Genomic DNA, 26468 nt, shown 5'->3' with positions numbered 1-26468 from the left:
TAGCAGAGTCCCTGGAGCTGGTGACATGGCAGACCTGCCAAGGTGCCAGCTCCCCGTGTTGGGACAACTGGGAGGGAAAGAGGTAGAGGGTGACACTCTAGTTAGGAAGGGAAAATGTGTCAGGAGGATCCTGGAGAATAATTCCATGGTGATCCTTGAAAAAGTTCAAGTTTATACTGGTCTGCAGTTCCTTATCTGCATTTCTGATATCCAAAGATCTCTGAACATTAGACATTTTCCTTAATCTAGTTGATGGCAAAAGGTGACCTGAGCTGGTGTGAGGCAAAGTGTGACATCTGTATTTATTCCACCTAAAATGCCTGTCCCTATTTCCTGCCCTGAAATGTCAAGGTGGCTGGTTGTGGAGTGCAGGCCCAGACTAGGAATCCCACTGGAATCCAGCAGGGGAGGGATTCTAATGCCAGCTTGTAGTCGAGGCTGTTTGAGCACCATATTGGAAGCTTGAAAAGAAACAGCTGATAAGCAGAAGCAGGACCTTTGTACATCGTCTTTGAGATAATTAAAGCACACGGAAATATCACGTCCCTGTTAGCTCAGTTGGTAAAGAACCTGCCTGCAATGCAGGAGACCCCAGGTTGATTCCTGGGTCAGGAAGATCCCCTGGAGAAGGGATAGGTTACCCACTCCAGTATTCTTGGGCTTCCCTTGTGGCTCAGCTGGTAAAGAATCTTCCTGCAATGCGGGAGACCTGCGTTCAATCCCTTGGTTGGGCAGATCCCCTGGAGAAGGGAACAGCTACCCACTCCAGTATTCTGGCTCAGAGGATTCCATGGACTGTATAGTCCGTGGGGTCGCCAAGAGTTGGACACAACTGAGTGACTTTCACTTCACTTCACTTCAGTGTCCAATGCACTCCATCCCACACCTATAACTATAACGGCCACGGAGAAGTACAGTTTGGCCTTCCTGAACTTTCTGCTTTGGCAGTAGTGAAGCCATCAGCCTTAGAGAGTGTCATGGGTGGGGTGTTGTTATAAAGCGGAAAACCTGGACAGAAAGACAGACACGCACAAAGGGGAGATGATGTGAAGACTGCAGCTATGCTGCCACAAGCCAAGGACTACGGGGGCTGCCAGAAGCTGAAAGAGGCAAGGTAGCTGCCTTCTGCAAGGTTCAGAGGCAGGGTCACCCTGCTGACAACTTGGTTTTGGACTTCCATCCACAAGACTGAGAGGTGATAAATTTCTATTCTCAGCTCCCGGTGTACCACCCTCTGCCTTATATACTCCTCCATCTTCTCCATCTGGCTCACCCTCATCTGTCCCCTAGAAGTACCCTGCATCCCTTCTGTGAACTCTGTCCTGACCTGCAGATGGGGTCAGGCATGCCTTTGGGGTCCAAGAGCAACTATATGGGGCCTTGTGCAGGCAGCAGGAGCTCCGGTCCCCCTGTTGACCCCTCGCTACTGTGGGAGCTCCTTGGGGGCAGGTCCAGGCCCCCAAAAGCCCCAGCAGTGAACTGGATGGCCCTGAGCTTGGCTTGTCAGGAACTCCCTGTGGCCCTCTATCAAGCGAGGTGACCCACCTGTTTCTTTCTGCAGGAACTCTCCAAGCTGGGCCTGGGGAGTGACATGCAGGTAGAGCTGCGGATTCTTCAGCTGCCGGTGGATTACAGGGAAGTGAAGCAGAGGGTCGCCAGAATCTGGGAAGATCTTCGACCGCAAGTAAATGACAGCAAGGGAGGCAGAGGGGATGGGAGTGGGGGGTGGTCTGATTATGTGTGGAGACCCAGAGCCTGTGAACCCCAGGACCCTGGTTCTAGGGTTGATGGCTCAAGTGTACCCTGCCCTCTGCCCACCAGTAAGGGCCCAGACAATTTCAAAACGGTCTGTTTATAAAAGTTTAAGATTAAATACAGAGTAGAATCTTAGAATAAGACTCTGGAAAGAGAGAAGGGGGAGAAGAAATGGAAGCTTTATTCCCCGCCTGGACTCAAAGGCAGTTTCCACTAACAGGGAGGTCCTTGGGTTAGTCCCAGCCAGGCCCTTGCAGAGCAGGTGGGTTGTGCAGTGGGGTGAGAGGCAAGGACCTCTTGGCCTAGGAGAGCATTTGGATGGTGGCCCCCACCGGGAGATGGGAGAGTGGCCCACTTGGGGCAGGCCATTTCATCACTCCCAGAATATCTCAACAGAACAGAGTTACTATGCAGGAAACTGGTACAAACCTCCCCCAGATATGAAGACCAGATGATGTTAATAGAACATACTCCACCAGACCATTAAGATGATACCCCAATGTTTTGATAATATAATGAGCTAATTTTTTCAAAGAGGAAAAATAATCAGCTCAACATATTCTAATAGTGTTTTATTAGACTGTTACTAACTTCCTTTATTAAAGTTTCAAAAAAGAGATGGAAGCTTCCAGGGAAAGACTAAGCTTCTCCTGGGACAGTCTTAGATACCAGCTGGGACCGCCCCCCCACCCCCCCACCCCCCCACCGCCAGGAAAAAAGGGAGTGCACTGCCCTATAAGAATATTTTGAAATAGGAAAATATTTAAATTAGATGCCACATAGATGTCTATCCAGTTATTTTTTGTTCCAGCACATTCATCAAGGGGAGCAGGCAGGGCATGGTATGATGGTGGCACATTTTGGGGGTTGGGGTGTCTTGCCCCCCAGAGCTCTCCCTCTGAACCGTCTGGAGAGCAGAGGAGACCTCAGTTTCCCTAATCTTCTGCCTCCACATGTGCTCACACAGTTCGTTGTGCATGTGGGCGTGGACCCCGCGGCCAAGGCCATCTTTCTGGAGCAGTGCAGCAAGAACCGAGGCTACCGGGACGCCGACATCCGGGGCTTCCGGCCCGAGTGTGGCGTGTGCCTTCCGGATGGCCCAGAAGTGATTGCGTCAGAGGTCAGCATGAAGGCGGTCAGCCGGCGGGCGGCAGTGCAGGGCGTGGAGGTGGCCTTTTCCCGAGACGCGGGTAGGTGCGTTCTGTTACTGGGTTTGTGGGGGAGGAGGAAGGGCTGACGTGGCCTCTGACCAAACTTCCTCCCAGGATGTGCCATCCAGCTGCGTGCTTGGAGCTGCCCAGAGTCATGATGCAGACCCGCACGTTGCTCACTTCTGCCTACGACAGATTCAGAGGACCCTCCCACTCACTAGCTGGCAGAAGAAAATGGGTGGGTAGAGGATGTTGAGAGCCACTAACATTTTGTGGATGGTTTTCTCTGTGTTTTTTTGTTTTTGTTTTTGTTTTTTTTTGCAGTATTTTATTCTTTTTTTTAATTGGAGGATAATTGCTTTATTATATATATATATATCGCCTCCCTCTTGAGCCTCCCGGCAACCCCCCCTTCCCTCCCCACCCCCACACTCTTCTAGGTCTCGCAGAGCCAGGCGGGGCTCCCTGCCTTATATAGCAGCTTTCCACTAGCCCTGTTTTACACTTGGTGGTGTATATATGTCAATATTACTTTCCCAGTACATCCCATTCTCCTTACCGCCACTGTGTTCACAAGTCTCTTCTCTACATCTGCATCTCCATTCCTCCATTCCTGTGACTAGGTTCATCAGCATGGCTTTTCTAGATTCCTACCTATGCTTTAGTATATTTGTTTTTCTCTTTTCCCACTTCAGTCTGTGTGACAGGCTCTAGGTTCATCCACTTTACTACAACTGACTCAAGTTCATTCCTTTTTATGGCTGAGTAATATTCCATTGTATATGTGTACCACAACTTCTTTATCCATTCATCTGTCAGTGGACATCTAGATTGCTTTCATGTCCTAGCTGTTGTATATAGGTTGCAGTGAACTTTGGGGTGCATGTGTCTTTTTGAATTGTGGTTTTTTAAGGGTATAGACCCAGTAATGGGATTGCTGAGTTACTTATATGTATTGCAGCGAAGTTGTGAATTAACCATTCTAGTTTAGCCTCAGGTGAAGATTAATTTTTCTTTGTTTCTCCAGATTCTCACCCCCTCAGTTCAGTTCAGTCTCTCAATCATGTCCGATTCTTTGCAACCCCATGAATTGCAGCACGCCAGGCCTCCCTGTCCATCACCAACTCCCAGAGTTTACCCAAACTCATGTCCATTGAGTCGGTGATGCCATCCAACCATCTCATCCTCTCTTGTCCCCTTCTCCTGCCCCCAATCCCTCCCAGCATCAGGGTCTTTTCCAATGAGTCAGCTCTTCGCATCAGGTGACCAAAGTATTGGAGTTTCAGCTTCAGCATCAGTCCTTCCAGTGAACACCCAGGATTGATCTCGTTTAGAATGGACTGGTTGGATCTCCTTGTAGTGCAAGGGACTCTCAAGACCCCCTGAAAGTGAAAGTGAAAGTGAATGTGAAGTTGCTCAGTCGTGTCAGATTCTTTGCGACCCCATGGACTATAGCCTACCAGGCTCCTCCATCCATGGGATTTTCCAGGCAAGAATACTGGAGTGGGTTGCCATTTCCTCAAGACCCCCTAGGAGGTAGTTAATCCTCCTTCAAAAGAATGCATGAAGAAATCATTACTGAATTAACTCATATGAGCCTTACTCAGGCCCTAGCTAGCCTTGGAAGGTTCTTGCTTTATTCAGTGGCCAGCGAATTGAGAAGCAGGAGCTAAGTTCACAGACCAACTCCTTGCCCACCTGGTGAGAGGGATTTAATTTTAAAGATAAGACAAAGGGAGGAGGATGAGGCTAATGATGGGGAGGCATATGCATAGTCTACCTGGGAAGGCTTTTTCCAGGGAGTAGGATGTCACTCTGCTTTTATCCTTTTTATGGTCCTTAGTGGCTGGTCCTGGCTACCAGTAGGTGTGTCATGTTAAGAATATTAGGCTAATTTAGTAAAATTAATCTATAATGAGACTCAGGGTTTGTTGGAGGTCAGGTTCCTGGTCATCTTGGTCCCAACTGGTACCATCTGTTTTTGTTTGTTTGTTTGTAGCTTTCTTTCTTATCCCTGGATCCTTTAACTTAACTAGTTACTGCTTCTCATTCTCGAGGGCCACTGAAGGGCAAAGGTCTGACTTCTGAAGTTGCTTCCTGCTGAACATGAGTCCCATTTTTCCCTGGATTAGGGGAGCAGAACTGTTCCTGACTAGCCTAACATAAGTATAATTGTCAGCAAACTGCAGTCACAGTTGTTTGTACACTTGTGTTAGTATCATCTGAAGCTTGATGACTTCAAAGTCATCAAAGTCACATTTACTAAGGAAGTTGACAAGACAAGGCCCAAAGATAAGCAGGAAGATAATGGCAATTAGTGGGGTAAGAAGTGGAAAAAGCCAAGTTAACCTGGGAAGACCCTGCTTGACTATGTTCCAGATGGACCTTGGGTCTAGACCTTGTGTGTTCTATCTGTATAACCATTGAGCTTACTCATATCTTTTTTATGTTTATCTCAACCAACTGAGTTATTGACATATGTATAGCAGGTTTTATTAATAACTGTGCTGGCTTCCACTTGCTCAGCAAGGAGACAGTCAAAGGCTAGTCTTATTCAGAACAATACTTGTTAGTCCAGAGAAGTATGGAGTTCTTGTAAGGCATACCCTGTGTTTTTAGACAAGTCTTTAAAGGCCTGGGTCAGATTTTGTAGAGTGATTTCACTGTGTGCAAACCTTCCCCAGGGGGCCACTAGTCTGAGAGAAGTCCCTTCTGCTGCCAGAATGAGTCCTGCTGCCCTTTTATCTTGAGGCTGGGTGATCTTATGAATGATTTTGCCTAGGTTCTGAGAACTTAGCTGCCCTAGCATGCGATGTCCCCAAGATTGGGCTTATCTAAACAAGGATGGACTAGCGCCCACCCCACAGAAGGGAAGGAGGAGTTAGAGTTGTTCTCATGGGGCACTTGGTTTATTCTTAGGCCACAGAGGAACAGGTACCCATAGGGAGCATAGGTTCTGGGGAGTTGAATCACATTCGAAAGTGACTAGCCCCAGAGGGTGCCCTTGCAGAGTGAGGAGGGAGGCCAACCTGCATAGTGGGGGTCACTGAGGAATTCTTGACCAGCGGCTTTTCACCAGGCCTTAGGAGGGCCATATACTAACTGTCTGACAACTGGCATTTTCCATCTGCAGTAAGTCCATCTCCCATCTGGTCCTTGTGGGTCTTCATCAAGTCAGTGCAGGGGGCAGAGTGGGTGAGATTTCCATAGGAGTCAATCCCAAGGCACTTAAATTGTGGGGTAATAGAAGAAGTTGTGGTCAGAGTCCAGAGTAACCCTAGGGTGTTATTGTAAGCCCCTCCTTTTCATAGGGGTGTTTAATAGGGGCAGTGGCAGCAGGCCTGATCATAGCGGTGGTCCTATGAAGTGCGTGCTTTGTGTTTGATAGAGGGAATCCAAGCAGAGAAGCTGCTTTAGGGATGGGATATAAACTTCAGGAGGAATAGGTTTGCTATGCTGTCCCTCACTCAGTTGTGTTGAACTCTTTGCAACACCATGGATGTAGCCAGCCCAGCTCCTCTGTCCATGGGATTTCTTGGGTAAGGATATTGGAGTGGGTTGCCATTTTCTCCTCCAGGGGGAGGGATAGGTTTAACAGACCCATGAGCCAAGGTGAGCATGAGGTTGTCGTTCTTAGGGGTAAAATGTAATACCTTTAATCCATAGGTGTCACTTGGAGAGTGGGGGTGACATATTCAGCACTGGGATAGCTTTTGTCAGCAGGCTGTAATTCTCAAGAAATTTACCACCGAATCCCCATTCTTCACAGATGGTTGTAAGAGATAGAGCTGAGAAGATAAGAAGGAATAGACAATAATGGCCACTCATCCTGCCTCCAATGTTGTTATTCCCTATATCCAGCATGGAGAGAGGAAATGTTTACCAGTAGGAGGAGGTTTGGCAGAACAGTGGAAGCCAAATAAGACAGTGGCAATGACAAGGCCAACTGCTAAGCCTGTCTGTCACATTACTTACTTATTGGTAGGGTTACTCCCTTTGAAAAGTAACATAAGATCTGTGACAGGTTCACACAGCTGTAATTGAGCAAGTGGCTCAGTCACTTCCAGAGACACAGGTGTTGTCTTTACTCTGGTGTGGTGGCCCACAGAGTTATGCTCTGCAATTGTCAGGCACTGAATTGGTCAAGATTATAAGATAAGGTCCTGCCCACTTGGGGTGCCTTCCAGGTGTTCAAATAAACAGGGGACAAAGGATGTAAAACCATGTCCGAAGGGGAAGGCGTGTAAAGCTTTGATTTTTTTTTCCCATCTGTAAGGCATATTTCAGTCATCCATGTCCCTAAGGTTGACTTTGTAGGCAGGTCCTTCAAGAATGGGCCTCCTGTACCTGATCTCATAGAGACTTAAGCCAAGCTTTCCTTTAGGGGCTAATTGCGTTCTGAGAAGTGCTGTGGGGAGAAGAGAGATCCAAGTTTGATAAATCTCTTGACATAGTTTGGCTTAATTTCTTTTGAGAGTTTGATTTATTCTTTTTACTTTTCCTGAGCATTGTGGTCTCATGTCTGACTCTTCGCAACCCTATAGACTGTAGCCCTTCAGGCTCCTCTGTCCATGGGATTCTCCAAGCAAGGATACTGGAGTGGGTTGCCATTTCCTTCTCCACGGGATCTTCCTGACCCAGGGATCGAACCTGCGCCTCTGCTGTCTCCTATAGTGGCAGATGGATTCTTCACCACTAGTACCACCTGAGAAGCCCAAGGGGGTGCCGCCTCCGTTTAATCCCCAGTGCTCTAGAGATTTCCTTAGTAACTTGAGAAGCAAAGGCGGGCCCACTGTCACATTGAATAGATTTAGGGAGCCCAAATTGAGGGATTATTTCCTTGATCAGGGCCTTAGAAATCTCTGAGGTAATCTTGGTTTGGGTCAGGAATCTAGCCAAAGGTGTCAGTCAAAACCAGCAAACATCTGAAAATTTCCTTGTGCCCAGGAAAGTGAAAGTGAAGTCGCTCAGTCGTGTCTGACTCTTAGTGACCCCATGGACTGCAGCCCGCCAGGCTCCTCCGTCTATAGGATTCTCCAGGCAAGAGTACTGGAGTGCAGTTGCCATTGCCTCCCCCACAGGGCATTACTGTAAAATCCGTTTGCCAGCTTTGACCTGGCTGTGTGCCTCTGTATGAGGTGGGGGTCCCTCCCTTGACTTTGGAGGGGTGAGTGTTGAGGTTATTCTGGAGGCAGAGAGGGTTTGGTTCAACCACCTGTTTAAGGAGACTTCAGAAATTGGGAGTAGTGATGGATGTGATAAGCCATTGATATAGGGTCTCCTGTCTATAATATTGGGCCATGTGGGGCTAGTGGTAAAGAACTTGCCTACCAATGCAGGAGTACTATGAGATGCTGATTCAATCCCTGGGTCAGGAAGATGCCCTGGAGGAGGAAATGGCAACCCACTCCAGTATTCTTGCCTGGAAAACCCCATGGACAGAGAAGCCTGGCAGGCTACAGTCCATGGAGGTCACGAAGTGTCAGACACGACTTAAGTGACTTGGCACAGCACAGCCTGTAATACGGCCTGAAGTGCCCATTCAAAATGGCTTGAAGTGCAGTAGCTTGAAGAGCAGCTGCCCATGATTGCTAACCATCCATTCCAGGTATTCTGGGCTTTTAAAACAAGCCCATCACAAAGCCTTTTCTCTTTCTTCTGGGGGGTATATGGGAGGTAAGAGTTAGGATCTGGGGGTAGCAATGGCAGTGGCCTTTGAAGTCTATCCCCGCCCTCTACAGTTTGTTTAGAAAAATAGGCCTCAACCTGAGTCAGAGGTCCCAGTTTTTGTGTATGCACCCCCAGGGAAGTTTCTCCTCCTTCAGGTGCATATGGATGGAAGGCGTGTCTCAGCTTGGGTAAAGCTAAGCTGGGGGCTCTCATGAGATGGTTTTTCAGCTCCAGGAATGCTCAGTCACAGAGTCAAGAGAGTCAAGGTCCTTCCCTTTTAATTGTTCATTTGAGGGCTTAGCAGTTAAGCCAGCACCAGGGACCCACACATGGCAGAGTCAGGCACCCCAGGAACCCTGGGGCTGTTTTCTCTTATGAGGGGCACCATCTGGCAAATCCACTCTTTCCTCTTCTTAGAGACTGCCCTGTGTCCCTTTTCTGTTATTAAATCCTAAGCGTTCTACCCGCTGGAGGGAGATTTGGGCTTTTTTCCTTTGAAACTTTATATCCTCTCTCTGCCAGATGATTTAAGGCGTTAACTTTGTTATGGTCAGAAAGCTCTTTGATGGGGCTGGCGATTAGAATTTCATCCACATATTGAAGGATAGTCCCCTGTTCTAATTCAAAGTCACTGAGATCCTCAGCTAAAACCTTTCTTAAAAGGGTGAGGGAGTTTTTAAATCCCTGGGGCGGAATCACCCAGCACAAATGGTATTTTCTCCTGTTGCTTAGATCCTGCCATTCAAATGCAAAAATGTACTGAGGTTACCAGGCTAAGGGCACACAAAAGAATGTGTCTTTTAATCAAAATCTAGCTAAGTGCATGCTAAGTCACTTTAGTTGTGTCTGACTCTTGGGGACCCTATGGACTATAGCCCGCCAGGTTCTTCTGTTCAAGGGATTCTCTGGGCAAGAATACTGGAGTGGATTGCCATGCCCTTCAGGGGATCTTCCTGACCCAGGGATCGAACCCACTTCTCTTAACATCTCCTGCACTGAAGGCAGATTCTTTACCACCGGCACCACCTGGAATACCAGATGCTCTTGGGGTTTAGGGTAGAGAGTACAGTTTGAGGATTTGGCCTCACTGGGTGAATTTCTTCCCTGTCTGTATTTATAGCTTGGAGGTCATGAACAAGCTGTTATCTCTTGAGTTTTTTACTGGCAGAATAGGACTGTTGGAAGGGCACTGGCAGGGTCTAAGAAGCCCTTGTTTGAATAGACTTTCTATTATAGGCTTAATGCATGCTAGGGCTTCTTTGCTTCATGAGTATTCTTTTTCTTTTTTGATTTTTGTCAAAGCTTGTTGTTGTTCAGTTGCTGAGTCCTGTCAGACTCTTTGCGACCCCATGGACTGCAGCACACCAGGCTTCCCTGTACTTCACTATCTTCCTGACTTTGCTCAAACTCATGTCCACTGAAATGTAGTAAGTTGCTTCAGTCATGTCTGACTCTTTGAGACACAATGGACTGTAGCCCACCAGTCTCCTCTGCCCATGGAATTCTCCAGGCAAGAATACTGGAGTGGGTTGCCATTTCCTCCTTTAAGGGATCTTCCCTGGTGGCTCAGAAGGTAAAGAATCTGCCTGCAATGCGGGAGACCCAGATTTGATCCCTGGATCGGGAAGATACCCTGGAGAAGGGCATAGCTACCCACTCCAGTATTCTTGCCTGGAGAATTTCATGAACAGAGGAGCCGGCAGACTGCAGTCCATGGGATGGCAAAGAGTCGGACATGACTGAGCAACTAACACTTTTCACTGTCATGTCCATTGAGTCAGCGATGCTGTCTAAACATCTCATCCTCTGCTGCCCTCTTCTCCTCCTGCCCTCAGTCTTTCCCAGGAAAGAGAGATTTAAAGTAGCCTCACATTTTTTCCCTTTTCTGGCTAAGCGCCTTGAAAAATCCAACATAGGGGATCTCATCCCATTTTCTTTTTTAACACTAGCAATAGCGACCCAATTGAAAAATAATTTAGAGAGCCATTAGTTGGCCAGCTTTCTCCACCCACCAGTTTATACTGGAGCTCTGCAGTGTTACCAAAGAAAATCAGCCGTCTCCTTCTTAGTGGGCACTACTCAAAGAGTTTACAGTTACGGAGACTATACCTGAGCAGTATTCACTGGGATAGAGGCTGGGTTACCCATATCGAGGAGTCCTTGTTTCTAGTCTCTTTTCAGCTTCCCAGTGGCCTCTTCCTAGGGTTGGTGACCATGCGGATCCCACAGGATTGGCCCACCCCAAGTGATTTGGGAGCTCTAACTGCAACCTGAAGCAGTCTTTGCAGGGGCTGGAAGGGGAGACACTGTACAAGAGCATCTTAGTTAGAAAGCCCCTCTGAAGTCAGTGACTCAGTGTTTCCAGACCACTGTGAGGGTGTAGGAAATAACTGATGTAGGTGACTACTTTCAGCAAGCAGTTTCCAGAGACAGGGTGAAGCGGGAGTGGGAAAACGTTCTCTAAGTCAGCGGGCCCTAACCTTTTTGGCACCAGAGACCAGTTCTGTGGAAGACAATTTTTCCATGACTGGGGTGGGGGGAATAGTTTCAGAATGATTCAAGCGCATTACATTTATTGTGTACCTTATATTATTACTATACCAGCTCCACCTCAGATATTCAGGCATTAGATCCCAGAGGTTGGGGCCTCTGCTCTAAATCATATAAATTGCTCAGATAAAGATCCCATCCAGTTTGATCTTCTTGCCAGGAACCGGTCCAATCAGGTAACCAATTGTCTCATCACCCTCTCCCCGTACCAGGGGATTAGCTCAATTTAGACAACCAACCACCCAGTCCAGTCCTCTAGAAAGAGGTATGGCTTCAACCAGATGGCTCTACAACCAACCCGGGCTTTATTGGCTGAAGTTGGGTCAGCACCCGGCAGTTGGGTCAGTCAGTGAGTTCAGTCACTCAGTTGTGTCTGACTCTTTGTGACCCCATGGACTGCAGCACGCCAGGCTTCCCTGTCCATCACCAACTCCTAGAGCTTACTCAAACTCATGTCCATTGAGTCGGTGATGCCATTTAACCATCTCATCCTCTGTCGTTCCCTTCTCCTCCTGCCCTCAATCTTTCTCAGCATCAGGGTCTTTTCCAGTGAGTCAGTTCTTTTCATCAGGTGGCCAGAGTATTGGAGTTCCAGCTTCAGCATCAGTCCTTCCAATGAATATTCAGGACCAATTTCCTTTAGGATGGACTGGTTGGATCTCCTTGCAGTCCAAGGGACTCTCAAGAGTCTTCAACACCACAGTTCAAAAGCATCAATTCTTCGGTGCTCAGCTTTCTTTGTAGTCCAACTCTCACATCCATACATGACTAGTGGAAGAACATAGCTTTGACTAGATGGACCTTTGTCGGCAAACTAATGTCTCTCCTTTTTAATATGCTATCTAGGTTGGTCATAACTTTTCTTCCAAGGAGCAAGTGTCTTTTAACTTTGTGGCTGCAGTCACCATCTGCAGTGATTTTGGAACCCCACAGAATAAAGTCTGTCACTGTTTCCATTGTTTCCCCATCTGTTTGCCTTGAAGTGATGGGCCCGGATGCCATGATCTTTGTTTTCTGAATGTTCAGTTTTAAGCCAACTTTTTCACTCTCCTCTTTTACCTTCTTTAAGAGGCTGTTTAGTTCCTCTTTGCTTTCTGCCATGAGGGTGGTGTCATCTGCATATCTGGGGTAGGCCAGGCTTCCCCAAATTGCTGCAGGCGTCATTGCTGTAGATAGGCTGGGGCGGGGGGTGCTCCACTGATCCTCGGCTGCTTTTCCATCTCCAACTTAATTTATTTCCAGTGTCCCTCACTGGCCCAGAGGTCAAGAATTGGGGCACATGGTTCAGTTACTTAGCTGGCTTTGTTGGCCCTGAGTCAGTGAGTAAGCCTGAATTAATGGACAGAGTGTGCCCCAAATTGAACCCCAAAATTCGTTACTGAATTAAGCTGTATGGACCTTGCTCGGACCCTCTCTGCGTTGGAGAGGTTTCTTTTTCCCACTTGGTTTCAAGCTTTGTTCAGCAGTAAAAGTATAGAGAAGCGGGAGCTAAGTTCATAGACCAGCTTATCACCCACCTGGTAAGAGGGATTTAATTTTAAAAATAAAGACATAGGCAGGAGGAATGAGGCTGGTGAGGGGTGGCATATGCTTTAGTCTCCTGGGAAGGGTCGGGGTTTTTTCCAGGGAGTGGAGTGCCGCACTGCCCCCCCCCCCCCCCCCGGCCCCGCCCCACCTTTTAATCCTTTTTTTGTTCCTTAGTGTCTGGTCATTTAGCTACAGTGTCATTTAATATGTTAATTTAGAAAAATCAAGGTATAATGAGCCCCAGGGTCTGTTGGTGGTCAAGTTTGTGGCCATCTTGGTCTTAGCTGGTTCCATCTAGTTGTTGTTGTTTTTATATATTCCTTGCGTATTTCTAGATCTTTTAACATAAGAATTTATGCTAATTCCTGCTAAAGGTGGGGGTTGGAGGGTCGTGAGCAAAGACCTGAAGCAACTCTGACAGTAAAATGAGTCAAGGCAGACAAGAATGAGAAGGGTCTGCAGGCTGGGGAGAGAGCATTTTGGACTCCTGGGGTGGCAATCTGGTGCCTCCCAGGGATCAGCCATGTGCTGGAGACGAGGCCTGGAGCCAGCCTCTCCATGGCTTTTTCCCAGCAGCAGGTTCTTTCTGAGGCAGAAGAACAAAGCCTGGGTCTCCTGGTTGGCGGGCCCCTCGTGCTTTGGAGCTGCGGCCCTGCCACTTTTGCTCGTGTTTAGCTGAGGTTCAAGGCTGGTCCAAGGAGTAACCTGGCATTTTGTGTGGTTGTAGGTATGTCTGCGATTACGCCTACTACCTGTCTTTGCATCATGGAAATGGGTGCGCAGCGCTCATCCACGTTCCTCAGTTATCTCCTTGGCTGCCCGCCAGCCTGCTGGGAAAAGCCCTGCAAGTCATCATCCAGGAAATGCTGGAGGAGATTGAGAAGGCTCGGGCTCCAAACCTGGTTCACAGGAAACTCAGCCTTTGCAGTTCCAGCCAGGGAGAACCAACTGGGGGACTGCTCCTTTAGAGAGAATTAAATGTTTCAATCCTGTGAATAGAGTTCAACTGTGCTTTGAGAGGCTTTTTAAAAAAATTGCTTATAAAACAGTTTGCACAGAGGAAAAATGTTCTGAATTCGCTCAACGAAATCACAAAGGCTTATTTTATTGTCAGAAGAAGGAAAAACACTCTGAAAGGCAGACATTTCATAGGGGATTAACTAGCTTCAGTTATGGTTTTCCTGACAATAAAATGAAGTGCTAGTAATGTCTTTTTCCCCTCTTAAAGTCTATGTCTCGGGCCTTTGTGATTCCTGATCGCTGGGACCTCTGCTTCGTTCCCCAGAGCCCCATGTGGTGGGATGACCTGTGACTGGCCGACCTTGGGAAAACGGGTGCAGCCACCACTGCGGGCGCCCCACGCTGGTCGTCTGAGCCTGTGCATCCAGGTGCTGCGAGCGCCCTCTGAGCCACCAAGTCTCTAGTGTTTGGGCTTTTTCTAACTTCATAAAAAAAGTCATAAAATATACATAACATGAAATTCATCATTTTAACCATTTTTTAGTGCTCAGTGGCAATATGTACATTGACTTGGGCAACCCTTGCCACCATCATCCCCCCAAACTGAAACTCCACACTCATTAAGCATTATCTTCTCCCTTCTCCCTGTGGCCCTTAACATCCACCATTCTACCCTCCCTCTCTGAATCTGACACTCTGCTGCTGCTAAGTCACATCAGTCATGTTTGACTCTGTGCGACCCCATAGATGGCAGCCCACCAAGGCTCTCCCGTCCCTGGGATTCTCCAGGCAAGAACGCTGGAGTAGGTTGTCATTTCCTTCTCCAGTGCAGGAAAGTGAAAAGGGAAAGTGAAGTCGCTCAGTTGTGTCCGACTCTTAGCAACCCCATGGACTGCAGCCCCCCAGGCTCTTCCGTCCATGGGATTCTCCAGGCAAGAGTACTGGAGTGGGGTGCCATTGCCTTCTCCAATCTTTCACTCTGGACACCTCATATTAATGGAACTTTTGTCCGTTTGTGACTGGCTTATTTCACTTAGCAAAATATCTTCAAGGTTGATCCATGTGGCATGCATCAGAATTTCCTTCCTTTAAGGCTGAGGCTTCCCTGGTGGCTCAGAGGTTAAAGCATCTGCCTGCAGTGCAGGAGACCCGGGTTCGATCCCTGAGTCAGCAAGATCCCCTGGAGAAGGAAATGGCAACCCACTCCAGTATTCTTGCCTGGAGAATCCCACGGAAGGAGGAGCCTGGTAGGCTACAGTCCATGGGGTCACAAAGAGTCGGACATGACTGAGCAACTTCACTCACTCACTCAATACCCCATTGTATATATAGACTACATTTTGTTTATCCATTCACCTTTCGATGGACACTGGGTTGCTTCCACCTTTTGGCTGTTGTGAAAATACTACTGCTATGAACACTGGTGTGCAAATATCTCTTAGAATCCTGGTTTAGTTGTGTGTGTGTGTGTATGTGTGCATGTGTGACAATACCTAGTGGGATTGCTGGATCATGTGGTAATTCTGAGTTTACTTTTTTGGAGGTGCTGCTATACCGCTTCTCATGGTAGCCATGCCATGTAACATTCCCCCCGTAGTGTCTGGCCCCAAAACAAAGGTTAATAGCTGGGTTTAGCTCTTCTACCATGGACAGTATTTTCCTGCCTTTTAAGAAACAGAACCTCCCCTTTACATCTTTCATTTTGCTTTATGGCACTGTGCCAAGCTGCTCACAGCGAGGTTTTACTTTTCCAGTGTGTTCTGGGGGCAGCTTTCCATTGGAACCCCTTTGGCCATATTATATTTTGGAGGAAGAGCTGAGCTCAGGGAAATTTCTTGTTGTGTTGGTGTGCTCACACTGTAATTTTCTACTTAATTTCATTTAAAGAAAGATCATCACTTAATGCCCAGATTTATTCAGTGTAAGAAAAAGCAGCTGTACCTTAGTAACAAAGGAACTGGGCCAAGGAACGCACTTTACCATTAGCCCTCCAGCACACTCATGTGTTTGCAATAGATTCTACAGGACCCCTTTGCAAATGGAACGGGCTCACTTGACATAGAACAGATCAAAGTCCTACTGTAGCAGATCAAAGGCCGCAGGAGGGGCGGGGTGGTCTGGACACCAATCACAGGGCTGGCTGCTCGGCTGTTAATGAGGAGAGCGTTCTGCAACTGTAGGCAACCACCTGCTACCCAGAGCTCTGGGCCACTCCCCCACCCCGCCTTATTTTAAGCTCATCTCAGGACAGCGGTACCAGGCCTCCCCTGGGACCCAGCCCCAGTGTTATTTCAGATTGTAAAATGCGTGTGGCTTGGCGCCAAGCAGACGTTTAGATGTCATCAGTCAGAGGCCCAGAGCTCTTGATGAACACCCGTCATCTCCCGCCCCCTGTGGCCTCCAGGGTTCTTGCGGGAGCAGCCAGAGACCTGCTCAGCTTGTGGTCTAAGTGGCCTGCCATCCCCCCGATACATACTGGGGTCTCTTTAGTTACAGCTGAGGTGCGGGCAGTTCTGAGACGGTTTGAAAGCTGACACAGCTTCAAAAGGCTCAGCCCTGGGTCGGTCATTTAACAGCTGTGGGGTCTTGGACGTGTCTGCGTGTTTTCTCATCTGTAAAACAGAGGAATAGAAATCTTTCCTTTGCAGGGTTACTGTGAAGACCTGGTGAGAGAACGGATGAGAACGTCCATCAGTGGTGAGAGCGCGCTGCGTGTGGGCTCATAGCCGGACCTGAGAGTGTGGCTACAGTAGTTCTGCAGGACTGTGGGCTGGAGCAGGGGCGCGGTGGGGAGGGTCTCGCACCTTTCAGCCCCAGCACCTTCATCCTCAGGAGACCCTGCTGCTCCCCTGGCTGAGGACGGGCGCAGACTGCGCCTCTGCAGCCTGGAGGCGCAGCGCCACCTGCCCAGGGTGGTGGGAATCTGGGCTCCTTCCAGAGGTGAGATGCCCACCCGAGCCGCACGTTGAGCCTGCTGTGAGTCACGGGTCCTCTAGTGAAGGTCTCCCAGGTGCCAGGCCCTCCGTGACCATGGGAAGCAAAACTCCAGGGCAACACCAAGAGTTGAGAGTCCCCTGTTTCTTGTTTTTGGGTCCAAGTCCCTGACACCAGGTCGTAAGCAAGCACAGACTTTCATTTACTTGGACTGCCTACACCTGGCTAGTTAGCCCCCTTTGTCCAGTAGCCTGATTTTACTACTGATGTATAACGTCCCATGATCAAAGTCTAATAAATGATCAGCTTGTCTTCCGATGTGTAAGGTTTGACTCTAGAACATGTACAGCTTGTTTCCTTAGAACATGTCTTCACACTTCCTACCATGACATTTCCTCTGGCAAAGATAATGACCCTTGGATTTGCAGTCTTTGCGTCAGGGATTCGCAGGTGGAGCTAATGGTAAAGAACCCACCTGCCTGTGCTGGAGACGGAAGAGATGTGGGTTCAACCCTTGGATCCGGAAGATCCCCTGGAGGTGGGCATGACGACCCACTCCAGGATTCTTGCCTGGAGAACCCCGTGGACAGAGGAGCCTGGTGTCTACAGTCCCTAGGGTCGCACAGAGTCGGACAGGCCTGAAGCGACTTCACACAACATACTGGGGTAGGCCAGGATCATCGGCTGAAAAGCAGCTAACACGTCTCTGCAGCACCAGTGAGCTGTGAGCACCCTGTGTGCGTGTCCGAGGCCTTGCCTGTACCCCCTGAGGAGGTGTGCGGGCCGTGAGGGACCAACAAGGACATCAAAGTGTGAAGAAAGTCCTTTGCCCCAGAATCGCCCAGACGAAACCTGCCCTGGACTGACTTTTGTCTATGGAAAAGCCTACACAGCAGTCAAAAATCCAGTACAGGTGTCTATATTTTATAGAAATTCAAAATTTCTTCTGGCTGACGTAATGGAGAGACTAGCTTTCCTGTTCACCCGTAATTCGCAGGCCGAGAAGGTTCAGCTGTCAGAAACGGGGTGAAGCCTTCACACAGAACACCACCCAGCGCCATGTGTGAACACACACACCGCCCGTAGCTCAGCTTCCCTGCTCAGAAGTGTGGTGATTCTTCCAGAAGGGGTGGGGAGGGGCAAAATCAGAGACCAACATGCATACAGAATTCTTTTATTTAACTTAAACCATGTAGTACTTTAACTACTAGAAAAAAGCAGAGTAAGAGAAACTAAAGTTGCCTTAGCTTCAGCCATTCAAAATAGACAAAGTTTCTTTTTTTCGGTAATGTAAAGAATCCAGAGTATATCGCAATAACAGGAATAAATTCTTACAACAGAATATACAAAAAAACATTTTGAAATTTTTTTCATCTACTGATTTTTTTATATAAACAGAGGAATTTTTTAGGAATAATTTATACACAGAAAGTCATTTTATGTAACAAATTGGCCATGTTATTACCTTTTTTTAATTTTTTTACCTTTTTTTTTTAAAAACTTTTTTTTAAACAAGAAAACTCAGAAAATGCATTATTTGTGATGCATCCATTCCATCGTGCCTTCTGGTTTGATTTTTTTTTTTTTTGTCCCAGAGGTAGACAAACTCTGGCAAAACCCCCAACCTCAACCTCACTGGCTTAGAAAGCAGACAGGTGTCTTTGCCAAGCATCCGTCACCTGTGGTTGTGTCTGCGCAACACCAAACATCCAAAGGAAAAGTGCAAACAAAACCCAAATTGTTTCTGGACCTTTCTCCCATGTAGCACAAAACACCCAGGTGTTTCCAGTGGTGGGGATTTTGTGGAGCTGTGTTGATATGGCCAATAACCCACTGAGAGCAGGAAGAAACGAGTCAAACTTAAAAAAGATCTTGAATGTGTGTCGTTTTTATTAAAAAGTTTGTTTTCTATTGAAAAACATCTATGTTCGGTGTTCTGCCTCAAATAAAAACAGGGTCTCTTCTTTGTCATAGCAAAGCATTAATCATAATATGAGGCATGGAAGCAAATGGCCTGCGTGCGCCAGAATTATCATCTTTCTGCGGCAGTCTGTGTGCTGTGCTCATTGTGAAAACCAGGAGCCGTGCGATGGAGTCCTTCCATCTTGGGGCACCGCCTAAAAGTACAGCTACCAGCCAGCCCAACGGTGTGGACGGTGCCGCGGCACTGCGGGGCTGCAACACCTCTGCGATTTGCTTGGCCAATGAGGTTCTTTCAGTCTGTTAAAGTAGCTACACTCCAAAGGGAAATGAGCAGTAAAAGATGATCCCCCTACCCAACCAGAGGGTTCTGGAAGACCAAGATACTGAAGATACAGAACTACTTCTTAAATCATCATTCCTTTGTTATAAACTAGGGCACAAAGCAAGGGGGGAAAGAGGATGAACCACGGCTTGGGTCAGGGAAAAATCCTTTTTTTGGCATCTTGTAAAGCTAGCTAGTAAACAGGTGTCCTAAAAAAATGGATCACAAATACACATTTGCACACAGAGAGAAAAAAAGTGTCTTTAAATTATTCTCAGCAATTATAAACTACAAACATTTTATAAAATTATTCTATGTTCTTACAAAAATGCAATGAAACATTGAATTAGTTCTTGTAAACCAGATCTTCGTCAACTGACTACCCGTAATCTACTGGACTTAAGAGCCCTATTGAAAATGCTAATGAGTGACTAATTACAATGATGTTTACCAGAAAGATGTGGACACACACAAACGTGGACATACAGATGAGTGATCATTATGTTCTTGCATAAACAAAATAAAACAAAACCCTAAAGTCATGCCCCAGAACTGACAACTGACGGGTGCGATGCAGTTCGTGTTCTTGAACAATTTGACTGAACTCCGCAGTAACAGTTTCCAAAGTAGGATGTTAATTTTTATCTCTTGACACCAAATGCCCATGGATGACTGTTGAGCCTTGATGTGGTCTGATACCTTCTGAAACCATCAAGTTCCAAGCACAGCCCACACTTCTTCCAAGCCCTGTACCTTCCTTCCAAGCCCTGTACCTTCTGCTCATGCTTTCCTCTGTCCATGTCATTCACGATCCCTGTTACAATGGTTTCCTGCCACCTCCTCATTCCACCATCAAGGAGTGTTCATCTGCTTTTTCTCTAAATGACCAACTAGTCATCTAAGCTGGAGGCCAAAAATGAAACCCTCTGGCCTGTCCAAGGTCTGTATCTTCAGCATCTCTCACAACAGAGGTTCAATTAAGCAACATCCTCTCTTGAAGTTCTCATTTGTACCACCCACTATGTCAGAGTGGAGTTAAGAGTTTGATTTTCATCACTGGTTCTTAAAGAGTGGATCTCTGGGCCATGTCTCCCAATGCTGCTTAGCCCAGGAAATGGAAAGACAGCCAACAAACACAAAAGTAATATTAACAAAAGAACAAACCCCAAACCTTAAATGCATTACTGGGACTGCTGGAATGGGCCAAGGCATACCATGGAGCTTTACTGTCAACTGGAGGGTGCCTGTGTTCTGGGAAGAGTTGCCTTTGACACTGTCTGGCCGGAGGACCCAACAGTAACAGCTGAGGACCTTGGACCAAGTATCCTAGCCTTCTCACCGCTCTGAGCTACGTGTGACCTTGTCGTAACAGCGGCCTGTATCCCGTACAGCCACCTGCCAGCAGAGGTGGGCTGCTGAGAAAGAGGCTTCAGTGGAACGAACTGGCCTAGAATTTGGCGTCATACTTGGCTCTGACATCTGTTACCCAACTGAAAACATACCACTTCATGCCAAGCATTTTTCCATTGAGTAGTTCCACAATAACCATTCTTTTTTTTTCTCTATTATTGAAATGTTGTTCCAAGTCATAAGAAACAGGCTGGAAGGAAAGGCCAGTGTTGGCCATGAACATGGTCTTCTATCTTCCAAGGAGGAAGCTCATTCCAACTGTGTCAAATGTCAGGACATCCTCTAAGGGAGTCCTGGGGTGGTCTGGGTCTCACCCAGCTGCAGTTCAACAACGTCTCCAGAATACACCAGCTCCTGCTGCCTCAGGGAAGGGCTGTGTATGATCAGGTTTTAATGCTCACATCAATTCAATGATGTGCCTCAGTGGTTCACGTCACGTCAAGCAGTGCAAGCTGCTGTCAGAAGGAGGCTGCATGGAGAATGCCACAACTCAGCTTAAGTTATTTGGAGCATACAAAGGAGGAAGCCAAGAAGAGGTGGGAAATGAGCATAAAATTAGGCTAGAACTGTGGACAGATGATGCCTTGGTATAGTTAAGGTGGGTGGTTTGGTCCAGTAAAATGACTGCACCATCACACAAGCAAAAAATTCTCTTTTATTTAAGTGTTTCTGAAGCATTTGTTATGATGGGCGCTATACTGTTAAGTGTTTTCTCTCTACTTAAAGGAAAACCACCTACATAAAACAAAAAGTGACACCAACAACTCGGACAGTTTAAACGAAACCCTAATAACCAGCTGAATGATCTGTAGAAATCCAGTTGTGGAAACCGGTAGGTATGTGCAAAACGGAGGAGAGGCCACTATTCCACGGGGTCACCTACAGTGTGGAAGCGGGAAACCCTGATCAGACACTACTTCTCAATGACCTTAAAGATGCCAGGGGACTTGGGGAAGGAGAGGGGTGTTCCCGCAGGAGAGGAGCTCCTGAGCACAGCTGCAGTCCTGGGAGCAGAAAGGAGCCGCCACACTTGGGGCGATTCCCCCACCCCCACCCCCCACTGCATTTCCCAGATGAAACGCCAGTGCCTGTGAGAGCAGCTGCTGGAGGGCGCGCCGTCCGCCGGTGAGCAGCGGGAGCAGGGGGAGGAGGCACTGCCCCTTCCAGCCCAAAGGTTTGGTACGTCTTTGTTTGCCCCTGGGAAGGAGGTGAGGGCCAGGTGGAGAGAACAGCCTGGACAGGGAGGCGGGGACTCTTCTCCGAACGTCCTACCCGGGGCTGGCCACCACCAGGTCGGGAAGCCGCAGTAGGAGGCGCTCGCCTGCTCTTGGAGCCCACGTGGCCGTAGGGGGGCTGAGTTGACCCGGCTGGGGGTCCAGCGGCCACCCCGCGGCCACAGGGGAGGTGGGGGCCCTGGCTCGGCCTGGTCCCCAGACTGGAAACCACTGCCCCTCCCCCCAGTCTGCACCGAGTAGCTGGTTTCCAAGACAACCTGCCGGGACCCTCCCCGCCTCTTGGGAAACTGAGTCAGGGGGAGAACAGGAGCGGCGCCAAACGGGCCGCCGCAGAGGAAGGCGAGTGGGGAGGTGAGCTCCCGCTGCTGTGACCCCGGGGCACAGGCTGGCCTCGCCCCGCGTCCCTGGTGTGTGCGGCCTGTGGTGTGCATGAGGTTACCAGTATCAACGGCATATTGTCAGGTGCTGAGAAATGTGAGATGTACTCCTTTTATATATACACATATAAAAAATAAGAGTGAGGTAGATAAATGTTTGGGAAAAAAACAGAAACAAAAAACCCTAAACTGTCCTGTCTTACACACACGCACACACACACACACAAACCCTTTTCTCAGTATTTAAATTCATAAGGGGGCTTCTCTACAGTGATTGAAACTGGTATCACAAAATAAATTAAAACTCCTACATATAATACCCTAATTTTTTCTTTTTGTCATCTTTTTTTTTTTTTTAAGGGAAAAACTATGGGACACAGACTAAATAGTGGGACTGCAACTACTGACAAGCAAAAAAGCACTACCAACTTCCTTTTTTGTGTTTAATCTCCAGTCGCAACTAGCAATCATCATACTGTTATCGCTTTGTTCTCACTCATAATTTAAACATTTCCATCCCAGAAGCAACTCTTGTGCTGTCATCACTCTGGTGAGAAGTGCTAAAAGCTAAACAAAACGAGACCCCGGGTTCCGAGCACTCGGCTTGCTGGCCGGGTAACGACTCCCCTGGGCCAGGCCCCCGGCCGCCCGGGGCAGGGGGCACGGTCCTCCACCCCGCGGCGCCCGCTGTCCCGACCTGCCGGGGGGCTGCCAGCGGCTCCGCGAGGACACCGCCCCTGCGCCCCACTCCCCATGGGCGCCGGGGGAGCCCCCGGGGCGTCTCTGGTTCTAAAGACAGGTAGGTCCGGTCGGGGGCGGGGTGGCGGCGGGAGGCCGTAGACGGGCCCGCTGGAGCGCGCGCCGCTGCACCCCTGGACTCAGCAGCTGTGTTCCGTGGGATGGAAGGATTAAATAGTCATTAAAAAAAAATAGTAATCCAAATGCCTAGTGTCTGCAGTTAAAACTGCTGTTGTACCCAAGAATTAAAAAAATAGATATATGTGTGTCACAACTGAAACAAAGGCAAGGGAAAGAGAAGCTGAGACTTGTCAACAATGGTGAGTACCAACACTGAACAAGGATGTGCGATATATTTAACCTTTTTTTTCTGACCTGAGTTTGTATCATGTCTTGCACTGTAACAGACTCAGACGCTGTGTGAGGGCAGGCTGGGGAGAGAGGGTCGGGGCAGGCACCCACCTTCTCTCCGCGCCCCCCTCACCAGCCTCGTGCCCACAGAGCCTACGGGTTAGAACAGAACTAATGGGGCAAGGGGAGCCGGGAGGGCTATGTATTTATAAAAAGGCATCAAACAGTTCATGGCAAATTATGTTATATAAGTATCAATTACTGGGAAGAGAGGAAGAAAGTCACGCACTCTAGTACAAAGCATAAGAAGTTTCTTGGAGTGAGCAGAGAGGGAAGAGGGTAGACCTGAAAGTTTTCATAGATTAAATCCACAAAGATAAAGAACAAAAAAAATAGCAGCTTTTTTTTTTTTTTTTTTCTGTACAGACGTATAGATGAATATCTGAACCGTAAAAAAGTTATAAAAGTGACATTAAAGACGATGTGTATGCAAATGTTTCATGGTCTAACATAGAACTGTAAGACCCACGAAGAAGTCCTAGTAACAGAGAAAATGTCAACAAAGCTTAGAATGCTTGAATCCATTTACTGCTTTTCTTCGCACTGTTGTGGTGTTGGAATTGCTTTCCTTGCAAACCTGCATGAACAGCTGGGCTGAGTCCCTGGCAACCCCTTCCCATCTGTGTCCTTGGGGGCTGGGCGGGGGCAGGAGACGGGCACGTGGATGACCTTTACTCAGAGCCTGTCGTCCAGGCTCCCGACAGGGCCTGTTTCCTCCAGGATTCCTGGGGGGGGCTAGAAGGTGGGGGTGCAGAAAGGGGGGGGTGGGGAGGCCAGGCTGGCTCCTCCCCATCCTCACTGAGAGCGACTCTCAATTCTGTCCAGTGCCCCCAAATAATAACCTCGTCAGAAGCCAATGGACCTGTGTGAACGCGAGACTCGGAACACTGGGGACGACCAGGTGCATGGCGTCAGGAGCGCGGCCCTTAACGAGTGACTAGCTCCCGGCTCGCCCAGGCCTCTGGAAACGAGAGAATGGTGGGGGGCGCTGAGGGAGAAACGTTGGGGTTTTGGCAGAATTTGGCAGCGTTAACAATGGTTACAACCTTGGGTGAACGATGGCCCTTTGTAAATTTCGTATGTCCCTAAAAATGTTAAAGACAGTTTAAAAAATCCCGTCTCAACGTGTTTTTTATAAAGACCTACGGTGACCGGCAGGTGTGTTCAGGGCAATGTGGGGCCGCAGATGGGCAGCCCTGGCTTCGATCTGATGCAGAGGGCGTCCCGCCTGGGCTTGCGGCAGATGTGTTTCCACCATGAAGCAGAAAGAAAGAGAAAGGTGTGGAGAGAGAGAGAAAGAGAGAGCGAGAGAGAGAGACAGGGAGAGAGAGGAGACTTGGTTCTCAAGTGTTGCTATTAAGTGTTGTCATTAAGGTTCTTAAAGGCCCGTGTCAGTTAAGGGTTTGTGTAGGGAAATAAAAAGCGGCTTGCATATTGAGAAAAGGAACATCCCAAATGTGTTTACTGCAGAGAAGCCGTCTCCTGTGGGCAGCCATGGCAGTTCTGAAGATCCACTGAGGTACAGGAAGCTGTGAATAGATTGTGAACACTCTCCCCACCCTCGCCGCCGCGCGCGCGCGTTACTGTGTGCACGGCCGGGATCCGGGATCAGCAGGTCGAGGACTGGGGCAGGGGCAGGGCGCGCTCGTTCTTGCGGCCCCCGTTCATGTGCGCGTAGGGCTGCCTCTCATCGAAGCTGGCCCGCAGGACCAGCACGCCCGGGCCCGGGCCGTTCTCGGCCTTGTGTCCTGAGTGTCTGTCGGGCAGCGGCAGGGAGGCCGCGGAGGCCGAGGGATCCAGCGGCACACTCTCCATGTTCTCGGGCTCCAGGTCCAGCTCCTCCGGCTCCGGGGGCTTGTTCTCCTCGCTGTAGTAGAAGGAGACCTCCCGGAAGCCCGCCTCCATCTCGTCCTTGACGCTGCTGATGATCTCCAGGAACGAAGGCCGCATTTTGGGGTTGTACTGCCAGCACATGCGCATCAGCTCAAACCTGCGGGGAGACGGCAGAGGTGGGCCCCGCCCGGAGGGCGCCGGGCCAGGAGCCCCGCCACACCGGGCGCAGCGAGCACGCGCAGGCCGAGTCAGGCCAGCAGCCTGTCTCTCTCCGACACGGGAGAGTCTCTCCTCTGTCTCTCTCCGACACGCGAGAGTATCTACTTGTCTCTCTCTGACACGGGAGAGTCTCTACTCTGTCTCTCTCTGACACAGGTAGCCTTCAGCTTCTCCTGACTTATGTCCACCGCTGCAGTCACTTCACCCACATGCAGGACTCAACCCTAACTCTCACATCCCGAGAGGGACAAATACAGGTCCCACACAGAATCTGTTATTACAAGCCAAAGTGTCAGTCGCTCAGTTGTGTCCTACTCTTTGCGACCCCATGGACTGTAGCCCGCCAGGCTCCTCCGTCCATGGGATTCTCCAGGCAAGAACACTGGAGTGGGTTTGCCATTTCCGCCTCTGGGGGATCTTCCCCAGGGATGGAACCCAGGGCCTCCCACATTGCAGGAGAATTCTTTGTAGGTGTTTGAGCCACCCATAAAAGCCTCTTACTACACGTATTTACATAAAATGCAAACCAGCCTTCTATCTGAAGCATCTCCTGCAGCCACTGGGTAAACATTATTTCCAGAATGAGAATGCTGAGGAGGCTGAGCAACGATCAGTTTTCCCCACAGCGCTTGCCTTCAGTTCTACACACGCTGTTTCCAGGCTTCCTTCTGGGTGCAGGGGGCCACTGGCAGAGAACCGAGGACAGGCAGTGCCAGGCAGTGTGGCTGCAAGACAGAAGGGGCGCACAGCCCCCTTCCAGTGCTGGGGCTCAGGCTGCACACTGCCTGCCCCAAGGTGGCAGAGCCAGCCTGGGAGACGGGCTGCCCTGAACCCAGCAAGAGCCTGGGGCCAGGGTCCCTGCTCAGGGCCAGGGCGGGCAAAGAGGGCACCTGGGAAGCCTCGGCATCACATGGCCACAGGGACCGGCCCAGCATTGGGCCCGAGCCCCCATAACAGGCGGCTACAAGCAGAAAAAGCCAACACAGGTTCTGACAATGGTTCAGCACAGCTGCGGGAGGAGGGGCACCCCTCATTCACCCGGCATGCAGAGGGCTCCAGCTACGCAGACCTCCAGGCGTGCGGGAGATGGCTGAACCAAGGTCCAGGCTGCCAGGAGTGTGGAGGCGGCTCTGAGCAGACAGCGGCCTTTTCTCATGGAGACCAGAGTGCCTTCCCTTCCACTTCTGTTTTCTCGCCAGAAACTGTTTTATGTTTTGTTTCAAAACTTCTGGCTAATGAGATACTTTTCAATAAAAATGGCCCAATGGAACGCCCCACATCTAGGAAGCTCAAAGTGCCCCCAAACTGGCTTCCAGACTCAGGCTGACACTTGACAAACCTGAGTCTGGTCCCAGAGACCACTTCAAAGAGAGAAAGCTCAAGGGGACAGGAAGGTCGACCCACCAGGTAGACCCGCCAGGCACCCTGAAAGACCTGGGGAGAAGGGTGTCAT

General features: G+C 49.1%; 2 protein-coding genes across 2 annotated transcripts in view; one reads left to right on the top strand and one right to left on the bottom strand.

The window, feature by feature from the left end:
• Positions 1–1061: 1061 nt before the first annotated feature.
• On the top strand, positions 1062–13621 carry PGPEP1L (pyroglutamyl-peptidase I like). The gene is made up of 4 exons (XM_061159748.1): positions 1062–1109; positions 1562–1684; positions 2723–2949; positions 13381–13621. Exons 1-4 carry the CDS (start codon positions 1062–1064, stop codon positions 13619–13621), a joined length of 639 nt encoding a protein of 212 aa, XP_061015731.1.
• Positions 13622–17705: 4084 nt separating this feature from the next.
• The window catches only part of IGF1R (insulin like growth factor 1 receptor), a 298923-nt gene continuing 290160 nt past the window's right edge, over positions 17706–26468 (bottom strand). The window contains exon 21 of the mRNA XM_061158611.1: positions 17706–24953. Coding sequence (XP_061014594.1) covers positions 24572–24953 — 382 coding nt within the window. The 3' untranslated portion in view covers positions 17706–24571. The remainder of the gene's footprint in view (positions 24954–26468) is intronic.

This window comes from Dama dama, chromosome 13 (genome assembly GCF_033118175.1).
Source record: "Dama dama isolate Ldn47 chromosome 13, ASM3311817v1, whole genome shotgun sequence".
NCBI lineage: Eukaryota > Metazoa > Chordata > Mammalia > Artiodactyla > Cervidae > Dama > Dama dama.
This window is presented reverse-complemented; position numbering and strand designations above follow the sequence as displayed.